The sequence below is a fragment of the Eurypyga helias genome, unplaced genomic scaffold (genome assembly GCF_000690775.1).
Source record: "Eurypyga helias isolate BGI_N326 unplaced genomic scaffold, ASM69077v1 scaffold12507, whole genome shotgun sequence".
Taxonomy (NCBI): domain Eukaryota; kingdom Metazoa; phylum Chordata; class Aves; order Eurypygiformes; family Eurypygidae; genus Eurypyga; species Eurypyga helias.
The window spans coordinates 57,595-80,912 of NW_010263718.1; the positions used below are offsets into that span (position 1 = coordinate 57,595).

The window sequence follows — 23,318 nt, forward strand, 5'->3', positions numbered from 1 at the left end:
AGTGAGATAATATCCCAGCATTTTACACACACACGCCCTTTCCATTTCAGGTAAATCTGCAGTTTGTTCAGGTCTCTATTTTATTAGGTTTTGTAGAAACAGAATTATGAAGAAAACTTTGGAAATTATATCAAGTATTTTGCCAGAAGTACCAATAAGCTTTAAAATAAACCATTTTGTATTTTTTGTATGTATTGTTTTAAAGGTATCATCAACTTGATATTTAGGAAAGCACGCTCACAGGAGAACATACAGGAACTGATTCTGCCTTTCCTCCCCTCTTAAGGAAAAGTTTCAAGTTACATCAATCTAGTTACTATTTTTCATTGTTCTTTTGTGATGTATTCATGCATAGACCTAATAGCCAGCTATAGATGAGAAGGCTGCTGATCTTGTACTTGCAGTTGCCGAAAAAGTGAAAGAAAGTGGATTTATCTCTTGTTCTGCCATTTGTTGTTCCTAACCTGAACAACTGGTGTCATAAGGTTGCTTCTAGTTTGAAGTAGCTCAGGCTTAGAAGCCCACCTTCAGCAATTCATAACCAGTGTGATAGTGTGACCATTTGCTTCCCTCTAAAAAATAGGAATATACTCAAAATAAAATAGCATCATAATAAAAGATTATCCTTAAGGATTATCATGCCTGTCTGTCAGTTAGCTACTCAGAAATACGTGAAAGCAAGAGAAGCCTATAAACAATGAAATGCACTACACAGCGAGATCTCTGTAGCATGAATTAAACAACTAATTTAAAAGACTATTTACAATTTGTTTTTATTTTAGCAATTCTCAAGGACAGGCACTAAAAGGAATAAAATTGAAGTGTGAGAAGAAGATTTTTAATTTGATTTTGCCTTTAACAATAAAAATATGTATACATTCATAAAACAAGTATATACTAACTCAGGGTAGCTACTGGGATTTTTGCTTACTTTGCTGGAACAGCAAGATTGTCACCACTCTAAATACGTGTCCTTCATGCTTCAATGTTAAAATTTCACAAGTGCTCACCAGTAAGCAACTTTAACAGATCAAGTTTATAGTTCATTAAAGCAAGGCTGAAATCTAAATCTTTAGTTCACTACCAATAACCACTGCAGAAACTGCAGTCTCCACTGGAAAAGGTGTGGGACATTGAAGAAAGTCAACACTAAAATTCAGTTCACAGGTTTTATCACTGATTCAACAGAGAAACAAAGAAGCCATTGTTAGAAGTGGTTATGTCTGGGAACACAAAGTCAGGACTTAAATAAGTACCCCGATATTCAAAGACTCCTAGCAAAGTGCTCTTTCTGGAGCCAGTGAAATTTTGACCACCTGCAATGAGGCTCTGCTTCTCAGCACAGATACTTAAGGCTTCTCCCGCTACTTAAAGCGTTCTTTCTTACCGACAGGAGACTCACAACTGAATGTAGGTTACCAATATATGCACTGCACATTTTTTATGAAGCCATTGTTCCTGAAGTTGTATGATTACTTTACATGTGCATGTAATCAGTAAGACTAACAATTACATGGCATGTATTTTTCTCATATGCATGTATGTGTATATATACACACACATGTATATAGAGAATATGTATATATACACACAAAGTGTATATACACATACACTTGTATAAATCCAGCTTCCAAATTCTAATCCCAAATGCTTGAAACCTTTGGTCTTTACTGAATACTGACACTTTTCAAAGTCTTTTTGGTCTCCATTTACGTTATTGCTTCAGTCTTGTGAACACATTTTATTTACAGATGGGTTAATAAAAAAACACTGCACTCTGTTTCAACATGAAGACAAGAGTATTAAAAAAATTAAACTGTTCATCTTTTTTAGGTATACATTAGAAGCAGAAGGGAAACAACATTTGAGCAAAGAGGATCAAAGTAGCAAGACTAGGAATTGGTTTTGCACACGTAATTTTTCAAATGTCCTTGATGACAACTCATAATACATAAATATAAAGACAAAAACCTGGCCAGTCAGTAACCTTCCTATTCAGTGACTGCAGGACTTGGCAGTAAATGTCACTGCTAAAAAATATTTCACTACATTAACTTACTGGCAACCACATTTGCTGAATAAGTTCATAAACAGCCACGGGAAAAAGACAACCAGAAATAAAGTTGCTAATGATTCACTCTTTTTTAACATGCATAATCCTCAGCTTGCAGAACAAATAGATACATAAGAATAAAGATATCCTTTACCAAGACAGTTCACTTCTCTATTCACCTCATCAAGGTCAAACTATAATCCAGGAATGGATACAAGTAATGTGTCGAACACAAGGAGAACATGAGGAATAAGTGAAAGGAAAAGAAAAGAATCTTTCTCAGGGAAGAGACTGGAATACTTGCCTTGAAAAAGTAATCAGTTTTCCATTTACCAGTTTAGACCAGGTTTAGATCATTCCTAGAAAAAATACCAATGACTTCTAAGACTCAAAAAAAATTAATAAATATAATCATTTCTGCTTATTTATCAGCTTATAAATCGCTCCACCGTAATTACTTCCCAGTACTGAAATGCACAGGACCAAAACAAAAGGAGACAAAACCTGTAACAAGGGCTATTTTTCCTGTACGCTTGCAGAGGGCTAGCAATATTAGTCCCTACATGACATGAATACCACAGACTCTCAAGTACTTAACTGATGTTTTCAGGACTGTCACTCTCTCCTCCCGGTTTTTTTTTTTTCATGCTATACCCTTTGAAAACCTTATGGCAGTCTGTGGGAGAGCCTGACTTCTGTCTTTGGTTGCTGAGGCAGCAATCAGAAGAAAAAAGACTAAAAAATTATACAGACTAAATACATTTTACCTAAAGAAACATATTAAATAAATAGAAGTGGATGGATTCAGATTGCAACCTGCCTTCTTATACTGCACCATCCCAGAGCTTATGGATTTTCAAATCATTATTTAGGCTGATCTTGGAATTCAAAACACATTTTGCAAAAACACTGCATGGAAAGCAGTTTAAGGAGAGTAACAGTTTTTTATAAGAATAATGAAGACCCTTCAATCTACCTTGTTCGGTTTCTCTGTGAAACTACAGTTGAATTTCTGCATACTTTGTTTAATACAACTGGAACTGAACAGATGCTCTAATACATATACACACTCCTGATGACATTAACTAAACAACTATCTGTTTTAAAACAGAAGTAACTGTAGCATTAAGAAAATACTGCCATGACTACAAGTTACAATGTGAGGATTGCCTGTGTTTCCACAGATGGGATCTTCACAGAGTCCTTATGGGGAAGGGAGGAGAAGCTTCCTCAGAGAGGAAATAGAAGGTTTTTTTAAAACTGAAAATTCCACATTTTGAATAAAATATGTTTAAAGTTTTTGTTTTTATGTAAACAGACCTTAGGAAGTGACCTGACAGCCTTAAGAAATTACCATTTGAAAGAAAAGAAGTCTACATGCTTCATCTTTGATCTACAAGACAGATTTATCACAGGATAGGATGACTGAAGTTTATTCATTAGCTGATAACCTCCACATGCAACTCAAGCCTTTAATCTGCAATAAAACAGCAAATGAGGATGGGTCTCTGAGGAAAGGAGCTATGTCAGCTTGGCTGAGCAGGGACATGCCAGTGGAAGGCCAGTGGGACAAAACCTCACAAGAGCAGCCCAGTCCAGCTACCTGGACTCCTCCATGCCCTGGAGAGCTGGAAACCATCAGGTTCACCGGAGCCGGTGCAGTTAAAACATGTCTGCATAATGTGGCTTCTGACACTGCTGGGATGCCCAAAGGTATCTTTTCGTTAGCAATAAAATTCACACGAGGGCATGAAGGGCACTCTGAAAAGAATAGCTTTCTTTAAAAAAATTTAAAAGTCAAAAGCTATGTACTATGTACTCCATGGGGTCTTGTCATTTGTTTCATATTGCCACCATCGGTAGTTACACAGTCTGTGAGCCACTACCACAACTACAGTCCAGGGGTACCCTATACTTTCAAAGCTGGAAATGTAGTATAAAAATACAAGCAGAAAAGCAAATAACAAGAAACTGCTTATTAAAATCAAACCAAACACACACATTCTTCATTATTAAGATCAAAGTTAAAGGCATTATGGTCGACAGTCTGCCTCTTGGTAAAACTTTTTAAAGAATTAAATCTTGCAATTATGGCAAAGGACACAACTATGGCAGATTAAAGTATTTCCAAAAATCCTCTAGAGGAAGAAGGAGGGAAAAAAAAAAAAATATCAGCACAAGCTAATGCCTAGTGATGAGCCACAAAATGAGCCCACAAAGTTCTCTGAACGACAGCAGTTCCTAATTTCTTTTGAATGAGAATTAGAGGGGGGGAAAAAAAAAGTTAACAGCTGGTAACAGTTTCAGTCCTGCTTTAAACAAAGGAAACAAGTGCTCAGGGATACAATGAAAGAAGTGAGGCTGTCTAAGGCAACTATGAAGGGAGATAAGGTGGTCAGCATCGACTCCTCAGTCTGACCTCTCCAGCTCTTACAACAGCAATTGCACTGGACTCTCTTTGTAAAATGCTTTTGAGATCTTTAGATAAGTGATCATTAAGAAAGCTGTATATCTCACAGCAGAGCGATACATGCATTTCTGTACCTCTTCAAACCAAGAAACAATGACGCTAAGCAACATGCCCAAGGTCATGCGAAGCTAAGGGCAGGAACAAACCACAGAGCCACGACTCTCACAGCCCTTCTGTCACGATCCAGCATGCACTAAAATAAATAAGTAAATGTCTCCGTATTTGACAACGTCTGACCTATGAAAGGAAGTAGTTTCAAGGCAAGTGGCAAGAAACAAAACACAGCTGCAGCAGAAAGCCCTACCAGGGAATAGCTAAGCACCAAGAATAACTACCACCACTTTCTAGAATATTTGTTGGACTGACTGCTGCAGTATCACACGTGCAGAGCTACACTTAAAAGGTGATTCCAGCCACACAGACTCCAAGAAAAAAGATTTAAAAAAAAAAAGGAAAACACATGTGTGTAACTTGCCATGCACAGACAACCGAAACACCACCAACTACAATTTCTAAGACATTGTGAACTACCAAGACATGACTACCAGCTGCCTATATAATGAATCATCGTGTTAAAAAATGTCATTTTTTCAGCCTACTAGATTTTTGTCTAGAAGCTACAAAGTTAAACTATTCTGCATCATAAACAAAAACAAATCCAGTGAACAGTTCTCCTTTTGACTTCCGTAGGCCCATCAGAACTTACATTATTCTGGTGTTTTGTACTTTATTTTAGTCATGTGGGTTTTCTTCTCCAAAATATGTCAAAATAAGTGAAAATTAACCTCTACTAATTGCTCAGCAGCTCATGCTATACTTAATCAAATGCTCATCTAGTTCTGAAATTCACTTTTGAAATTTAAGTCACAGGAAAAAAAGAAAATAAAACAAACAGAGCATTTTTCACCTGAGAGTAAAAACAACCCAGACAACAACCCAAACACAAAAACCTCATGATATTGTATACTGCAAACATGAAGATAAATAAAGCTTTTCCTCGTTTAAACTGCATTTGGAATATCCTAAACCATCAGTTAAAATGACAAAAGAACACAGCTACCTGAAGCCTATGTAAAGAATCTCTCTTTAACAGGCTTTTAAAGATTGTAAGCCAGAGCATCTAAAAAGCACGTCCCTGAATAATTTAAGCCTCCTGGCATCTACTTTGAAAGAGCTCCTCTGCTAAATCTGGACGAAAAAAAAAAAAAAAAAACCAGAGGTAAGAGGAAGAAAAAAGGTTGTGAAAGATCAACGATAAAACCACTACTAAAAAACTATTTTTCCTATCTCAAAGTTTAATCAGGCATGGAGGAGCACGGATTTTTCACCCAGCCCTTCCCATTTACTGTCAACAGCTGTGGTCTAACATTAACATTTACCCCTTGGCAATGTTAAGGCTGTGATGGTCAGGGAAACAATACCGGAACAAAACGAGAGAAAAGGAAGAAAACTCAAGAATGTGAAGCACAGCACAAATCCTCATTAGCAGAAATGCAGTAACAAATAAAAAGCAAAAAGACATTTTATCATTCATTTTTAAATGGGTAACCTATATTTTAGGGCAAACAAAGAGAGAAAAAAAGAACCAAACTCTGGAAGAACAGACCAATGTAAATGCATATTATTAAAACAAAACACTATTATGCTATTAAGACAACAGGCAATCTGGTTCCATGCAGAGTAATCCCCGTTTATAAGCAATTGTACCAAGGTTGAATTACAAATCACTGTACTGTTGACAATACCAAGTTTTCTCTGCCAACTACATCCTTCAAACATCAGCAAATCCTACCTACTTCCTCTTGTGTCTGTCATAGAAACCATCCAAACAATGGGAGCAAGCAATCTTCACCTCAACTGCTATAGACTTCGAGCAAATTGAACATTCATTTTTATCCCTAGATTGAGAAGTCCTTGCTGTTCTACACTATCTGAAAGCTTTGCCACTGATTACAACCTGTTCAGGATCTGGCTCCTCCTCAGTATATGAAAATGGACTTGAAACAATACGAAACCTTATCTGAGGAAATAAACACAGGTCACCCTTCTCAACACGTGAATACTGACTTTATACGGACAGAAAACCAGCTTAACTAAGTCTTATGAATTGGGTAGGAATTTAGAAAAAGCGTCACACACAGAACTCTGATTTTTTTAAAAAAGAAAAGCATTAAACTTTTTGGAGAAAGGAATTTTTCATTTTTATTTTACAATTTTCATGTAATTGCTAAAATAAGAGTCATTAGGAAGACCCCTGAATATATAGCAAAGCAGGTCAGCTGAAGTGTAGAAGTAGATTCAGAATGGGGCAAAACCACCCTGCCTAACACACAATTTCCAAGTAAATGCTTGTAAAAGCGATTCCTCCCTCTTTCTGTGGAATTTTTATTTCTTCTGAGAATGGAAATGAAAGAGTAAGTAAATTACAGTATTTTAATATGCAATTACAATATTTTTCCAGTGTAATTTCAAGCTGAAAATAATCTTTCTGATATACATTTTTATCCCTTAGAAATCAAAAACTTCAGTCATTGCAGAAATCAGGTTACAGGAAACTAAACTGCGATTTGGTTTTGTTTTTCAAATTTCACCCGAACAGGCTAGTTGTTATCTATTCTTCATTCCACTCAGTCTGAGCTAAATTACAAAAAGGTTCTTTGTGATAGGTGTTCAAAGTTTAAAAATATTTAATATAAAGGTCATACAAGACGGACAAGATGGGGCTTTGGAAGCTGTGACAAAAAAAATTAGGTTCGGAAGTGCAGATATTTCTAAGATTATTATGGTAGGAAGGACCTCTTTCCAGAAGACATAATGGAGTAACAAATAAATTCAGCTTTAAACACGCAAAACAAAATTTAAAGCATGAAGGGAAAGCTTGACATGCTGGATCCTTAGCTAGTAGAAATATGCATAATTCCAATAACATCAATAATACCACATGAATTTATGCCAGCTGTTGATCTCAATCATAATATCTAAAGCCCACAGCTAACTATATATATAAAAATATATATATATATATCATGTTTGCTTTCTGAAAACCGATTGAAGTTTAATAGCATCTCATAATTGAAATATTCACGGTCCCAAGCTAGCTTTGAAGTTAAATCCCTAAGTGGATAAAGTGGACTCTATATCTAATCTAAACTAAATGTTTCCTTTAGTTACTAATACCAGAGCAGTTTCTCTAGTTAAAATCATTATTACAGAAAAGAAATGCAAAACCCATGTCTCTTTAAGGGGCATTTAATCCTGCCCTGCCCAGCACTAGGACACAGCACATGATCTCGGCAGTACCAGTTCCTCCCTGACTGTCTACATCTTTGCTTCAAGAAATGACTAATTTAGTAATTTCTAGGGAAGAAAGTTTTAACCACAGCTTTCCTGCACTGCTGGTGTTCCTGAACTTCCTTGCAACTCCATTCAATGTTTCAGGCTTCAATTTAAGACCACAGACCTACGCCAGGTTTAAAACCCATTTCTGGAACAATGAAGCTAGAAATAAAAGGTTACTAAATTTTGCACCTGGACTGCAAATGTAACTGATTCAGTGGAGCACTTCAGTTTTCTTTACATACTCTGCACAACACACACACACGCCCCAAACTATATACAGCTCCATAAATGAAATTTGTGTCGCAAACCACAGTTTGGTTGCCTCTGAAATGAAGCGGCTCCAACCTCCTTCACTGGTTCACATTTCTGTCCTTCACCATTTTTGGCTCGATTAAGTGTATCAAACACCAAACCTGTGAAAGCTTGCCCATTCTCTCCCGTGTTTTAAAAAAAAAAAAAAAAAAAATTAAAAAAAAGCTGGCCTCTGCCAGTAACAAGGTGAGTATTGTACAGACTTATAGATTATATATATATAGTAAGTCATTATAATAGAGTTTGAAGGCAGGTTTGGATCCTAGACAAAAGAGTCAAAATTATGCTACTTCTGCAGCACTAATTTCCCCATAGCTTTGGTTACGCTGATCTCTGTTCCAGTTTTGCAGAGCCCACAGCTACATACATTATATCCAAGTATATGTCTGAAACTCCATAACCTTTGCCAGAATAATTCTCCAGGAAGCTATCCTGACCTTTACTTAAGATAAAGAAACCAACTGAAATGAAGAAATAAATGTTCCTTTGATAATACTGTGTAAGCTGTGCCTAAGGAACTTTGAAATACAACAGCATTAATAAAATAGCCATATTAGGAGAATTTCTTTATCACCAAAAGCAGTGACCAGCTTCAATGGGGCTTTTCATTACAGTTCACAAATTATTTTCCAAGAATCATTGACTTGTTGTGTAACGATAATTGTGGGTTAATAGAAGCCCTAATTGAACCTTGTACTCTTGCACAAATGATGTATGCATACATGACTATATTTGGACACAGGTCTATGGATGTAGGATAATGTAACTGATCTTAAACTTACAGTATAGTTTTGGATTTCATACTATAATTTAATTATAAACGAAAAAAAGTCGTGGTCTTTTCACCGCTGACTTCAAACAACCAAACTGTTACAACGGGCAACTTTAAAAGTGACTACGATTGTTGCTTCGTATATGTACAGGCACTTCTGCAGAAAAACAAAAGTAAATTGTTGCTGTGCGCGTATACTATCAGAGTCCAAGGGATGAAATAATTTTTTTTTTTTTACTTTTTTCCCCACAAAATGTTGTTATGAACACTCTCAATAAATTATTTTCATAACACTCTAAATAACTGGAAAAAACAATCCTCTAAAAGAATCATAAGAAAACAAGTCTGAATTTGTTTTTTGGACTAAAGACTGTTTTAATGCAATTCCTTCTAATCTCTCTACTTTTAATCCTAACGTTTCAGTACACAAATGCTGTATTTAACAGCTACCTGGTTTAGTGAACTGCAGTAATTCACTCTGATAGGATAAATTATTTAAGTTATTTAGCAAAACAGAAATGCTACCATGCGCTCTGCTGCAATCAGCAGACACTGTTTAGAAGACACCTCTGATGATGGAGAGAAGCCTTGCCATGAGGAAGAAGGATGCATAAAGAAGCCCCAAGAAGTCTGTTACTTGTCAAACAATGTTTCCCATGCAATTTCTTTACTACGTCCTTGCAACTACTCAAAATCACAGAACAGCAGGTACAGCGAAGGGGAGCCAGTGTTTAACAGAACAGTAGCACTTCAGCAAGTAAAGGCAAGATTTGTGGGGTACAGGCTAAAAAAAGTAAGTTTGGGCACATGTTGAGTAAAAGTAGCAAACAGTGCAAAGCATCCAGCTTAACACAACCCCTGCTTCTTCCCATCAATTCAAAGGGAGAATTTATTTGAGCGACAAAATGGCACATGTTAAGATGCCTTAAAAATGCTTCAGCAGTGGCTCTATTTGATTACATGAAGAATGTTATTTATTTATACACAAAACATACTGAGCAGCCTGATTTCTGCACAGCCAAGCTGCCTCCTATGTCCCACAATATCTGATCCATACCGGATCAACACGCTCCTCTCCTCACTCTACAAACAGAAAAACTCCCTCCACCTCCACAACTGAGTTTTTCCTTGCTTCCCTGGGGTTTGGGGGTGGGAATTGCAGGAAAGGGTCCCCTGCTAAAGGTTACAAACAACTTCTTTTGGCTGCACATCAAAACTCCACTTGCTTTATCTATTCATTGCACTGATGTCACCGACCAGCAAAAGGAGCAATCACATGACTGCAGATGACACAATAAACAACTATGAAGACCCAAATATAAATACACAAATACGTATTTTTAAGAAAGTGATGATTCATACTATACTTACAACTTTCAGCCTGATAGTCTGGCACAAACTGCTCATCATTGTCAGGTACCTGAGCTGAAGAAAGGAAAACAAAAAACAAAACAAAACAAAGTATTAAAAGGAGCCATTAAAGCATAAATAAAGATTCTTGTGCTTAATTTGAAGCACAGCCAAGATTAAAACTAGGATTTTTTTTCCTCATTGTTGAGTATGAAAATCAGGCAAGCGCATCATTTTAATATCAGATAAACCCTGGGGTGAAGCTTTGCGGTGCAGTGCAAGTCCAGAGCAGCCTTGGTGCGGAGCGATGGGGATGGGAAGATGCAAAGGCTGGCATTGGCCCTGCCTGCCTCACTCCCTGCACCATGGTCTGGACCAACCATGCCACTGGTAAAACCCAGCAGTGCTCATTTTCAACATATCTGCACAAAAACTCACGCATATTTAACCCCAACTACCACGCTGGCAACTTACTTAAAAGTGATTCCAATTTCCCATGGCAGTCAGCCAACACAGTAGGGGTTTTTTTGTTATTGTTTTAAATAGTAAAAAAACCCCTGTTTTACCAGACCACAGAATTCCTGGTTCAATGACAACTTTTCGCACATCGAAGAAAAGAATTCACTTAAAGAGGCATCATTAACAACATCCATTCACCTTGTGTAAGATCATTGCTTTTAGGGAACTTTCATCACAAACCTGAGCTATAAAATACAATCATTTCATGGTCTACTGATTTATAATTCTGCATCTGTGGTACCCAGTTCCTTTTCATTGTATATGTAAGACATGGCCACCTCTCATACTGTAAGCTCATTTAAACCATTTAAGCTGAAATAACATTGAACGTATAGTATGGGTGAGTAAGTTTGAGTAACTGCAGAACATTACACTAAGAAGCGGCATCCCTGGAGCATGACTAGCCCTGGGTACATCCCAAGAGGGATCCAGCTTACCGTCTCTGAACTTCGTCATCTTGTCCTCAACATACGCTAACTAGAATCATCATAGCAAAGCTGCATGAAATTATGTTTGAAAATATTTCAATTTACACACTTCTTGTCCAAATACAAGCCCATGATTCATATGATCTTAAATTAAAAGTTAACATCTGCCACGATCTGGTTACCCAACAAGATTTGGGAGGTAAGTACTGGTTATATAATCATTTATCAAAACAGTGACTATCACACCATTAAATATGTTAAATGACAAAATACAACTTTAATGCCATTCAGAAGTTTAGGAAGCATATGTTCCCCTTCATATACGTGCAATTGCTATTAAATAGCATTTCTTTGAATTGAAAATACATATTAAATTCTAATTACTCACAATTATTTTTAATGTGGACTACAGTACTCTGCATGAATCAGAACTCCACTCCCTATTCATGAAGTATTTGTAATGACTTAAGTAAAAGCTTTTTCCCTGAGTAACGAGTTCAGAAAGAGGCTCATTATATCAAAAAATTATTTGCTCCCAGTTTTAAAATAAATGTTAAAGTCCTACTGTCTTAATTGTAGCAAATATCCCTTAAGAACAAATGACCTTGGGAGATCTGCAAACACAGATTTTAAAAGACACGTGATTACTCTGACAAAAAGCATAGCTATTGTTCCATTGCTGTTTGGCTTTTTTTAATAACCTATCCTTTTAGAAGAAACCAGTACCTCTGAGAACGTATTAGCTCCTCCAAGTTTGAAGCTCTGTGAAACACATATTTTACCAAACCAAATATTCCCAGTATTTTTGAGGCATTAACTTTCTCATTCCTCCAGAAAAACCACAGGACTTTTACCAAAAATGAAATCAGGGACAATATGACGCCAAATACACTCTGCAATTTCTGACATTTCATGAAATTCACTGCATGCAAATGTTAAGCATTTTCCTTACAAAAACACCAAATATTTGACTGTCCCAGAAGAATGCAATTATGAAATCAAGGTATCCTACTTAAAAATCAGTTCCTGAGGATTACTTACATTTCCAATTGTTTTTGAAGGATTTGTGAGTACATTAAGAGTTAAAGTAATCGCATAAAGTAACATCTTGTTTACAGAAGGCACATCCCACACATTTTTCTTAGGCTATCTTTTATTTTCAAATGCACCAAGGAGGCTAGTATGGCTAATTTTTTTTTTTTATACAAACACATGCTTTTTTTTTTTTTAATATATACATACATGTTAATTTGTGAAACCAGGATGTCTGAAAAAGGCTAAAAGAAAACAAAACCTATCCTGTTGAATTCAGGAGGCTACATTTAGTGATTGCAGAACTGGGACACCAATCTTGTATAACTTTCCAGGGTGCACTCCGTGCACTGAACTGCTTCAATGATGCTTTATTCCACTTGCTTTATTTATTTATGCTTTATTTAACTTGCCTTATTCCATAACAAAACTGTTTCAGAGATATACGCATATATCATAAATGAGGTCCATTTTTGTCCAGCCAAGAGTAAGAAAAAATAAATCTGGTTAAATTGTCATGGAAAAACAGTATATTAGATTAGAGATACTGTCATTAGCACTGATTTGGTCTGGAGTAAACAAGAAAAATATATTTCATTCATGGATCCCTAAAATTTACGAAGGCATATTTAACAGAGATCAAGGCGCATTACTTTATCAGTGCTCTAGAAATAGGTGGAGACTACGCTATCAAAATGTATTCTAAATACAATATTGACATAGCCTTAAAAGCCTCTGTAGGAAAAGGAATACAGCAAGTTAGCAAGTGTTTAAAACTCTGCCAAATATACACAAAGAAAACCCAACACCCAAAAGGTTCAACTCAGGAACATACATTTCCTACTGGAATATAATTTTAGTAGCATCACTACCTTAGAAAAGAGCCCACAAGCCTAAACAAAGAAATTTGAAGGACCCACTAACTGTTGGAAATAAGAATTTAAATTATTCCTTTACTCTGGTATTACTTTTAAACTAGCAGAACTGAAAAGTCACACACCATCATACTGCAGAAATGCAGGCAACCTAATACAGACTTCTTCCACCAGCATCTTGCTATGAGAGGGCAAATCATTGGAATACATCGTCCCATTACTCAAGGGGAAGAGGGCTTTTGAACCTTGAGTTTGGGTCATTACTGGCACGCTTTGCAGCAAATTAAACAGACAGGTAAGACAGTTCAACCTGAATGTCTGAAAGGAAAATATAGCTTGCAGTGCTGCAACTGCCTGCACATTTATATACTTATGCCATTCATTTCCTCTTTTCTTTTATTCACAAATGTTGCAATTCAGCAAGGCTGCCATAAAATCTTCATGTGTCTTCTGTTAACACACTCAACACCAGACACAATGCATAAATCATCAACTTTTTTTTTTTTTTACTTTGTCATTCAGAGGAAAACTGAAAAAGAAACCTGAAATGATCATCTAACTGAATGAGAATATTTCCCTGGCTACTTAATTACGAGGGTTTGAGAAGGCAAGTATATTCCAAAAGACTAACAAAAGGTTTTGAAGGGTATCAAGCACATGGCTTTTACTGCTAATAGCAGAAGCAGCTACATTAGTTCATTCCACATTCAGAGACATGAAGTCTCAGACTCGTGAAGCAGACATCTGCAGAACAAGCTATCCAGCTCAATCTAGATTATTACCAAAAGATTCCTTTTTCTTTTGATAATAGCTATAATGTCTCAGGAGGATTTAGGAATTGTACCAAAATGTTACTGATGATCTTGAGGATGTAATCAGTTTAGATTTTAGTTTCAGTACATACTTAGTTAAAATCAGTTTGCCAAAAGAAAACATTCATGGCACAAAAATACTTGGTTTTAGAGCTCTAAAAAGCCTTTGAAAAGCTGAACTGACAGCTCGTTTTGCAAAGCGAAAGCAATTTGAAAAAAAAAGTTTAAAAAGAGGGCCTGTTAGCTTTCTTTCATTGCAAGTAAACAAAATTAAAAAGTCTCCATTAAGAAGCATCCACGACAAAAGGAGTTAATATTTAATTAAAACCAGCTCTATCCACTGTAACAATGACCTGGAGCCAAACAAGGCAGAAGATGTATGAGTCATTCTTTCTGCCAGTGAATGAGACAGCTGATCTCCGAAGCAATTCCTCAAGACAAGCAGTCAGAACTGGAGTTCTGCCTCCATTCACAAAAACACAGTCCAGCATGAACCATGTGGCCCCAACCACAAGCTTTTCATGTCACACCCTTCCAGAAAGCTACAGCAAAGTAAACTTGAACTTTAGGCATAAACACACAGATTTCACTGCTTTGTCTCAAGATGCAGCACAGACCTGCTGAGGAACTTATTTAATAAATGAAAAGTTAAGCGAACTATAAAGGGCTTAGATTTAACTCTTCCTTCTCCCAATCGCAAACTGCTTCCAAAAGCTCAGCTGCACTCCAGGGAAAGGTGTTCCTGTTTAAAAAAACCAGAAACTTTTCAGAAAAACAAGAAGCTGCAAACCTCCACGCTTCAGTTAAAACTTTATTTTGGGTAGCAGAACACTTCCTGCAGTACTGTGTTCTCTGACCTCAAGCTTCACTTTCAGAGCTGAGAGCAATTTCTTTTAAAATATAAATAATCTATTCAAAGTGGCCAAAAAATTGAAATTGACAGAGAATTATATATGAATAGTAGGATTTTGGCTTCAGCTAAAATAAGACTTCAGGCCTCAACAGTAATGAGTCTATTCAGTTTTCTTTGATTCATTGTCACTTTGGAGTATCTGAAAGATTGTATACATTTTTAGTATTCCTAAAAGAGCTGGGACAGGGGACGGGGGGGAATTTGGTTGTGGGTTTTGGTTTGTTTTTTTGGTTTTGTTGGTTTGGGATTTTTTTGGGTTTTGTTTTTTTTTTTTTTCCCCCTCCATGGGAACAACTGTTTCTAACAAAGCAGCATTCAGAAGGCAAAACAGTGACAATTTTCGAGATGGTACAAAATGCTATTTCCCATAAGCACCGGATCTGCTGTCAAAACAACTCAAAACCCTTTTTACATAAAGTGAGCAGCTCTGACTAATAAACTTAAATGCAGTTCAAAAAACTAGCTCCAGATCTCAAAATTCTTCCTTATGTGAATAAACCCTACGAATACGAAGACGGGTTTGCAGAATCTGCTCTTCATTTGCTGCTATACTAAAAATGAGAAAACAGTTAGTTTAAAAGAACACTCGCATTCAGCATTTCACTACATCCCACATGGTTCAAACCCTACAACGCCTTTGAAAATTATTGTTTTGAGTAAAAGGCATCTACTTTTCCAGCAAACAAGATAAACGTTAAAAAGTTTATTACTATACAGACTTTCAGACTTGCAATTTATGGTGGGTTTATTTCTTTGGGATTTGTTTTTAACAGTACACCCCTTCCCTCTTCCCCTAATTTTGCCTAATTAACTTTTCTGGCTTTTGTGCACCAACATTTAAGATCAAGAGTGATGAGTATTTGAAAGACAAATCTGTAAGATCAGTAGAAGCCAAAAAAACCCAAACCAAACACACAAAAAACCCCCAACAAAAACAACAAACCAAACTGTTATTCTCTGTGCAAAATTACAGTCTTTTTGCTGCTTTGTTGTGTCTGTCCCCACCAGACAGAATTCAGTCATGGAGGCATTAAATTATAATTTCTTGATATTTTTGTTTCTATAAAAATGTGACTAGTTTTTGAATGTGGCTACATAGCATTTGCCTAAGTAAATTTTAAAACTTTTGGCAGAAGAAAACTAGTTAGCCGGAGTAAGCTGCACACATCTTCACGGATAGAAACGAAGCCACTCTAACTAGACTTAATATTTGAAGATCTCGTACTTTCTTTTATTAAAAATAAGCATTTGACAACCAAAACCTACTTAATTTTATATCTCCTCTTTTAAGAAATAAACTACAAGTAAACACCAGCTTAGACATCGCCACAATGCTGGTACACCTTTCATGACAGGAGAACAGAGGACAGAAAATTATTTCCTAAAGTTTGTTTCAAATTTGGATATTAACTATTTGAGAGAAATAACTTACTTTCAGGTACCAGGAGCTGGCTTTTAAATACTGGTACCTTGTAACAGCCATCTACTCAATTTATCTAAGCTGCAGTAGAGGCATGAACTCATTACCTGTAGCTATTATTTCAAACCACTTACTGTTCACTTAACCTCTAGTATTTTTTCCAGTCACCCAAATAAGATTATATTTTATTTTTCAGTTTATTACCACCTGAGATGCATATTATGTATTGGTCTAAGAAGGAGATCTAGCACATAAATTCATTATTTGTCTTTGATTGCGGTGCCTTTTATGTAACTTTAACAATTGTATGTATCATTTCACGATCTTTAACAACAATAGGAGAAACTATTATCTGAAAGAGTCTTTTTAAATAAAAATCAGGTTGGTTAATCTGTTATTCCCCCAAACCCAAGTGCTTTCACCATGGAAAGGAGACTTTCATACACTAAGAATTTGTTCTCTCTCTTTTTATTCCAGAATAAGAAATAACAGCTACGATGATGAGGTAACATTAGATTAATACTGGAACAATTTTTTTCAACTTACTGAACAATTGGTATCTGTGTAAACCATTTTGATTCCAAATATACAGAATCAGTAAAGTAATTTTATAATATTATCATGAAAAAATGTCCTCAAGTTATTTAAATATAAACCAAAAGATAATATCTGAATAATACTTGTCTTGGTCAGCATTAGGTGATTTTAACTATTTCAAGTTTGAAGGTTGAAACAATTCTTAAAGGCTTCCCGCTTTCCATTTCTGACATCAGGAAATACTTATAATCTATATTCTGTCCTGCATAACAATTGACATGAGGAAAACTTATTCAGAGTAAGTTTTACATCAAAATAATTCAGATAATTTCTTACATATTTAATACTACACAGAGTAAGAAGCCAAAATAATTTCCATAAAAATCTAGTATGCCGCTAGTGGAATATATTTGTAAGTTTTCTGTAAGTAGTATTCAGCTTGTTAATTATGGAGTAATAAAATATTAAAAGAGGTTACTGAATTGTTTACATTTTGGATTAATTCTTTAGTGCATGTGAACCTCCCACCATTTTCAACAGGAAAAGAATACATTTCTTTTGTGTTTATTTGTTTACCACCAACTTGTCACAAGTGATGCCAACGGTAAAAATCTCCAGGCTAAAATATGTGATGCAGTAAAGACAGGTTCAGGAAAAGCAAAACAAAAAAATCCACAAGCATTTTTGTGTGTCAGAAAATGCAATTTAAGTTCTTCTCCTAACGAGTAAGTAGATTTTTGACCTGGTTACTCCTCAGCGGGGATCTGAACTCGTGGGAGAAACCTGGTCAGCTGCCACTGCTTTTCTTAAAAAGGGTCAAGATGTTTTAAAATTTCATGGTCATTTCCCTGGCTCCAGAGCATTATGAAAAGAAATATGTAAACATCACTGATGCTGCCAAATTGGCAGACTTCTAGCCTATGAAGGTCCAGAAGAACATAAATGGACACATCTAGCAACGGGTAAACAAGTCTGATTTCAAAATCTGTATCCTGGCTAAGCTCATCCATGTAGACATTTGAGCAAAGCTACAATACCCTCAAATACTAGCATATTACCAAAAGGACTAACAAAAGTTGTTTGGGGTGGGTTGGTTTTTTTTTTTTTTAAATTGGATCAAGTTAATAGCTCAATATCTAATTTTATCATCTTGAGAAACCATGGTGTGGCCTGAAACACAGAGATTTCTTTAAATATTTCTAGAACACTGAAAAACCTGTAGCATTTACTTGTAATATGCTGTGCAAAAATACAACATTCTTTAGCTTTATTACCCTCTGAGACACAAAAAGGCAACTTTTTTTTCATTTTTAAATACTTACCAGCTGATGCTATCTGCATTAACAAAGGTTCCTTAACCTAACTGACACAGGACTACACAGCTTTCTCTCTCAAAACCTATCTAAATTTGTTAAGTGAAATAAACCCACCTAAAGAGAAAAAAAACCAACCAACCAACAAAAAACCCCAAAAAACCCAACCCCCCTCCCAAAAAAAAAACCACACCAGGCTTTCAAGCAGTTCATTCTAGTCTAAAATAAGCAATGCCCCCAAAATAAAAATTGCCATTATAGTAATTTACCTGCAGAAATTATTAAATCAGTTTTCAATTCCTTACTATTTTTCAAACTTACATTATTATCTGCACATGCATTATGACTCTGCGTGCATTTTTCTGATTTGCATTAAAAAAAAAAAAAAAATCCAGAAACAAAAACATACACGCCAGGGAAAAGTCAAACTAAAAGTTCTCCTCTTCTTCAAAAAAAAGTATCTTTTGAGTAGCTTTTTAACATGCTTCTGGATTGTTAGAATGAATGAGATGATACAAAATAAAGAGATCCATAGGAAAATTACCAGTGAAACAGTTACAGTTTTATCTGATCATTATACTACAAAAATTATCTTAGTACAGGACATTCTGTTTTCAATAATTAGGAAAGAATTGTATTAACTCATAAAAATAAATCCTCTGATCCATTAAAGAGGACTTTTTGATTAGGTACTGAACAACCATATGCTAAAAATAGTGCTAGGTGAATTAAAATGTCAGCAAAATAAACACTACCCCACAACTTACTTACAGGTTAAGAACTTGACTAACTATATATCAAGGTGTTAAAATCAGTATGTAGGCAAATAGTCATCATCGCTACTTCCCTCTTTCTATGAAAACCAGCAGCAAGCAATTTTCCCCAACATCCGTCTTTTCTCTTAAGAAGCCTAACATCTATTCTATAAACAACTGTGTACAGTCCAGTACATGATAAAAATTAAACACATGTGAATACATTATTTTAAATCAGGATAAATTTGGAGAGATTATGTATACTTGCATCAAAATCATATTTATTTCAGATACAGAAGTTTACATAAAAATTTCAACCAGAAATACTAAGACAATGCATAAAAATCTTTATGCTTCAAATAGACAGTATTGTAAATATCAAAGAAAAAAATCAGAAAATATTGCTGAAGGGAACAAATACACTTCAACAAACAGAAAGCTACCTTGCATTTTATTAAAGTTCTTTTAATGCAGCAGCTCTTTTTTTTTATTGTTAAATGAATCTCTCAACAGCTACTCTAAATTCAGATTTCTACATTATTGTTCTTAAACCTTCTCTCTTTAGTAAAATGTGCTCTGCAAAATTATTTGAAATACTTAAAAGCAAAGCAGGTGTAAAACAGACCAATGCCAGCTTTCTAATCACCCAGTACACAATCTCACAATTACAAATATAAAGACAAAAATGACATGCAAAATATTTAAAGGTTTCTGAAAAGAAAAAAAAGGAAAGAAATAGTACTTTTTAAGTATTCCATACACACCTAATGTTCTGTGTTGTGAACAAGGTGGAAAGAAGACACTTGCACTTAAATCTTGAAGCATCCCGTCCCGATGAACCCAGAGAAACTAATTTCTGCCATCAGAAAAGTACTCCACCAGAACACCAAATAATTATATGTGCTGCTCTAAAGGAAACAGCAAGCCCAGTTCTGGCTGTATGTAGTCTCTCGAGGTACAATAATATAAACCTGATCAATTGCAATTAAAATCTGAACAGAGGCTTATAACTTGAAGTCTTGGTGCATTAGTTCTTGCCAAAAGCAGATGTGATTGTGAGCTGGAAGCAATTTCTCCTGGTAATTTGTGATGACACTGGGTAGAGCAGCCCCAGAGTCCCCAAAGACAAACTCATCAGAGGCTCTAATGTATGCATGACACATGAGGTGGCTCTTTTAGAGCTCAATTAATTGGGCTGAACATTAAGACAGCAAGTTCAGGACTTTTTTTTTTTTTTCCCCCTCCAGAGTTGTTTTTCCTCTTTTTACAAGCAGTTTTTTCCCTTACCTTCTGCAAGCCATGTCTCCTGTAATTGGCTAAGATCTTGAAAGAGTTCTGCAAAAAGATGAAAACATGGATAAGACTCACACCTTCAATTCCTTTCTAAGATTAAAACATGCTCACAGACACATTTCTCCTGAAAAGCAATGTATGCGAATTCTATTTTGGCAGTCAAACATGCAGACAAAGTAGATGTTTTCAGGTTGCAGTTAATGATTTTTCTGCATCTGTTAATAAAAGAGAAATACTTAATGTATTATTTTATCAACTCTTGAAATAACCACCAGATCTTAACCAAGTTCTATAGTATAAAAGGCTCATTCAATAACACAGAGAAGTTCAAAATTATAATCTTTCTAATACAAGTGAACTATTTCTCCTTATCAATTCAGGCCTCCTCTGAAATATCTCTCCCAGATAAAGCTCTCCTGGACTTCATCGGGGGTTCTGTCTGAGCAAAGACTAAGTATTTTTATCACTAGACTCGCACCTATCATACAAAAATTTTGAAGCGAAGACCCAAGGTGCTGCAATAGCAAACAGAAATGGGAAATCTTTTGTGCTTCCCATTATGTTTTACTTTGTATGACAAGAGAATCACCACTATTTCCTCTATGCTGTTGTCACTGTATTACTTTAACGTGAAACTACTTTCCCCATGGACTGAATTTTGCAGCAGCTAATCTTTTTTTTGCAATTCACTGAAATCCGTGGCTTATAATGGGTGCAAACCAGAACAGCATTCAGCTTACTTACAAAGCTCAAACACAGTCTTACAGAATTTATAAACTAAGTAGGATATTTGAACTGACAAATGGTTTAATTTAACGTATTTTGAGAGACTTCCTCTTTTATGAATGCTGACAGATAACTGTTTACACACACTTAAATGATAGAGGCTATTCATTTATCCTGTGGACTGATACCTCACATTCAAGTCTGAGAAATCACTTAACTGAAAATCAGAAAGTTGTTTGCAATCTACCCTAGAATAAACTTTTCCAAACAAGTAAGTAGTGATTTTGAAAAGTGCCTCTATGTGTCCTCACCCCGATAAGATTTTTATATGGCTAAGTTGTAGGACCCTATATACCTTCCCGTACGTCTTACGGACTTACAGGGGTGTAAGTGTAGCATCTACACTGACACTGTAACCTAAAGAAGTGTTAACTGCTATCCTTAGACTACAGTTCTCAAGCCACAATCATGTGAGTGGTACTGATGGGACTGTTAGAAATCTTCAGCCCTCCAAAACTTTGTCCACCCTAAACATCCCTAATCAAATTTCCCAGGATTTTTAATCCTACCAGTTGTTAAACAGTAATAAAAACAGGCTACCAGACAACAGGAGCCTGACTACTAGCCCTACAGTAATGCTAGACAGAAAACCCAGTCTCCACACCAGCATTCTTACTCCTGCTACCACCAGTGAACACACACCAATGAAAAGGATGTTAAAAGGTGGAAGGAATGAGGAAAGCCCTGAATCTCAAGAGGCCTGAAGGTGAAAAAGCCAGGTGCCATAACTTCTGTCAGATGCTGCAAAGGCTTGGCCTCAGTACGACATCCGCATGCCACATGTGCAGCAGTACCTAAAATGCAACAGGGTAAGTCAACGAAAAAATACCAACTGTATCAGTTGTTGTCTTTGCCAGTCTTTTGGTGTTTGGGTTTTTTGGGGGTTCTTTTTGTTTTGTTTTGTCTTTTTGTTGTTGTTGGGTTTTTTTCCCCTCAGTAGTAAATGCAGTTTTCTTGTCTTGTTTATTCAGATTAATCTAGATACAGTTATCTCCTAAATAAATAACTAACTCTCAAAAAGCTTCTCTGCATTAGTAAATGGGGGGGGAGGAAGAGAGGGAGGGGGGGCTAAGGTGGGGGGAAGAAGGAACAAGCCCTCACCTTCTGAATCATGAGCCAGGTCTCTGTTAATGAATTTTCTTTTCCTGACATTTGTCGGTCTCTCATTACAGTTTCTCCCACGTGGATTCTATAAACAGGAAAGATCAGTTACTTCAGAAATCTGAGGGGTTGGTTGGTAGCATTTTTTTTTTCATTTAATCAAGAATACTCAAAAGCCAGCATGAATTCTTTACATTTTCAAACAGGGAAATGATTGGCTTGCAGCCTCCAGTTTCTAGCAAAAGATATTGCTGAGCACCTAACATCCTCCGAAAGATTCCTGTATCTAAGTGCAACACATTTCTATGTATCTATGTAGACATCTATTTGTATAGATACATATATAATATGTTCAAGCAGCAACACAATACCAACATGTGCTTTTAGCACCTAAAGCAGACGAACCTATACAATAGCACATAAAACCCCTCTACATAAGCTATGCAGGAGAACGCAGATATGAGATTATAACAGACTGCTTTGTTTCCCCATGTTACTTGTAACATGGTCTGCAAAGTCCTGAACAGAAAAAGAAGGAAAAAAAAAAAAGGGAAAAAAGTTAACGTTTGCCTCAACTTTATTCTTCTGACTGTTGCAGGCAAAGGCAGCCAGAAACTTTGAATGCAGCTGCTGCTGCTCTTGCCTCTCTCATCCGCTAACCATGTGCATGATTTTTTAATCACCCCAAAACTGTCTTTAAAAGAACATGATGCTTTATTAAAATAACTAAGAAGATCGGCTCATCTTGCCGGCAAAGCTCCCAGATGAGAGTCGCCCCTACAGTGTTAACAAAGCAGATACTCAGTCTGCAAAACTCCCTCACAGAAATAAGTCGGAGTGAAGTTTATAAACACCAACTTTGAGCCGATCACTCACATTGGTGACCATGTAAGGCACTTGCTGGTCATAAAATCCATCCATTCTGCAGCTCCTCCACAAGTCTTAGCTCAGTGTTTTATTTACTGGGCATTTGATCTGGAGATTTCCTCGGGATCTGGACTCCAATCAGCCTAGAGGGGTATACAAGATGGCTTTTAGATTAAAAAAAAAAAAAAATCATGAATGAACTGCTTGAATTTGCATAGCTAATTAACCCCAAAGAGTCCCATTCATAAAAACAACCCTCCCTTCTCTGCCTTCACCTGGGTTACACGCTTCTGCCAGGAAAACACGAAGCAAAAGCACTTCGAGGCAGCAGCAGAAAGGAAGGCGAGAGGCAGGTTATTTACACTCCCCGC

The 23,318-nt window shown here is 36.2% G+C and overlaps 1 protein-coding gene across 6 annotated transcripts in view; it reads right to left on the reverse strand.

Annotated features, from left to right (window-relative positions):
* ETV1 (ets variant 1) overlaps window positions 1-23,001 on the reverse strand; it is a 64,181-nt gene extending 41,180 nt beyond the window's left edge. For 2 of the 6 annotated variants that reach the window (XM_010156152.1, XM_010156150.1), the window contains exons 1-4: window positions 22,957-23,001; window positions 22,081-22,168; window positions 20,188-20,235; window positions 10,318-10,371 (exon numbers count right to left, since the gene is read on the reverse strand). In XM_010156152.1, the coding sequence (XP_010154454.1) occupies window positions 10,318-10,371; window positions 20,188-20,235; window positions 22,081-22,168; window positions 22,957-23,001 (235 nt within the window). Of the gene's footprint in view, window positions 1-10,317; window positions 10,372-19,664; window positions 19,726-20,187; window positions 20,236-22,080; window positions 22,169-22,956 lie in introns of those variants that run through there. The other 4 variants (XM_010156155.1, XM_010156153.1, XM_010156151.1 and 1 more) reach the window with 3 other exon arrangements.
* Between the last annotated feature and the right edge of the window lie 317 nt (window positions 23,002-23,318).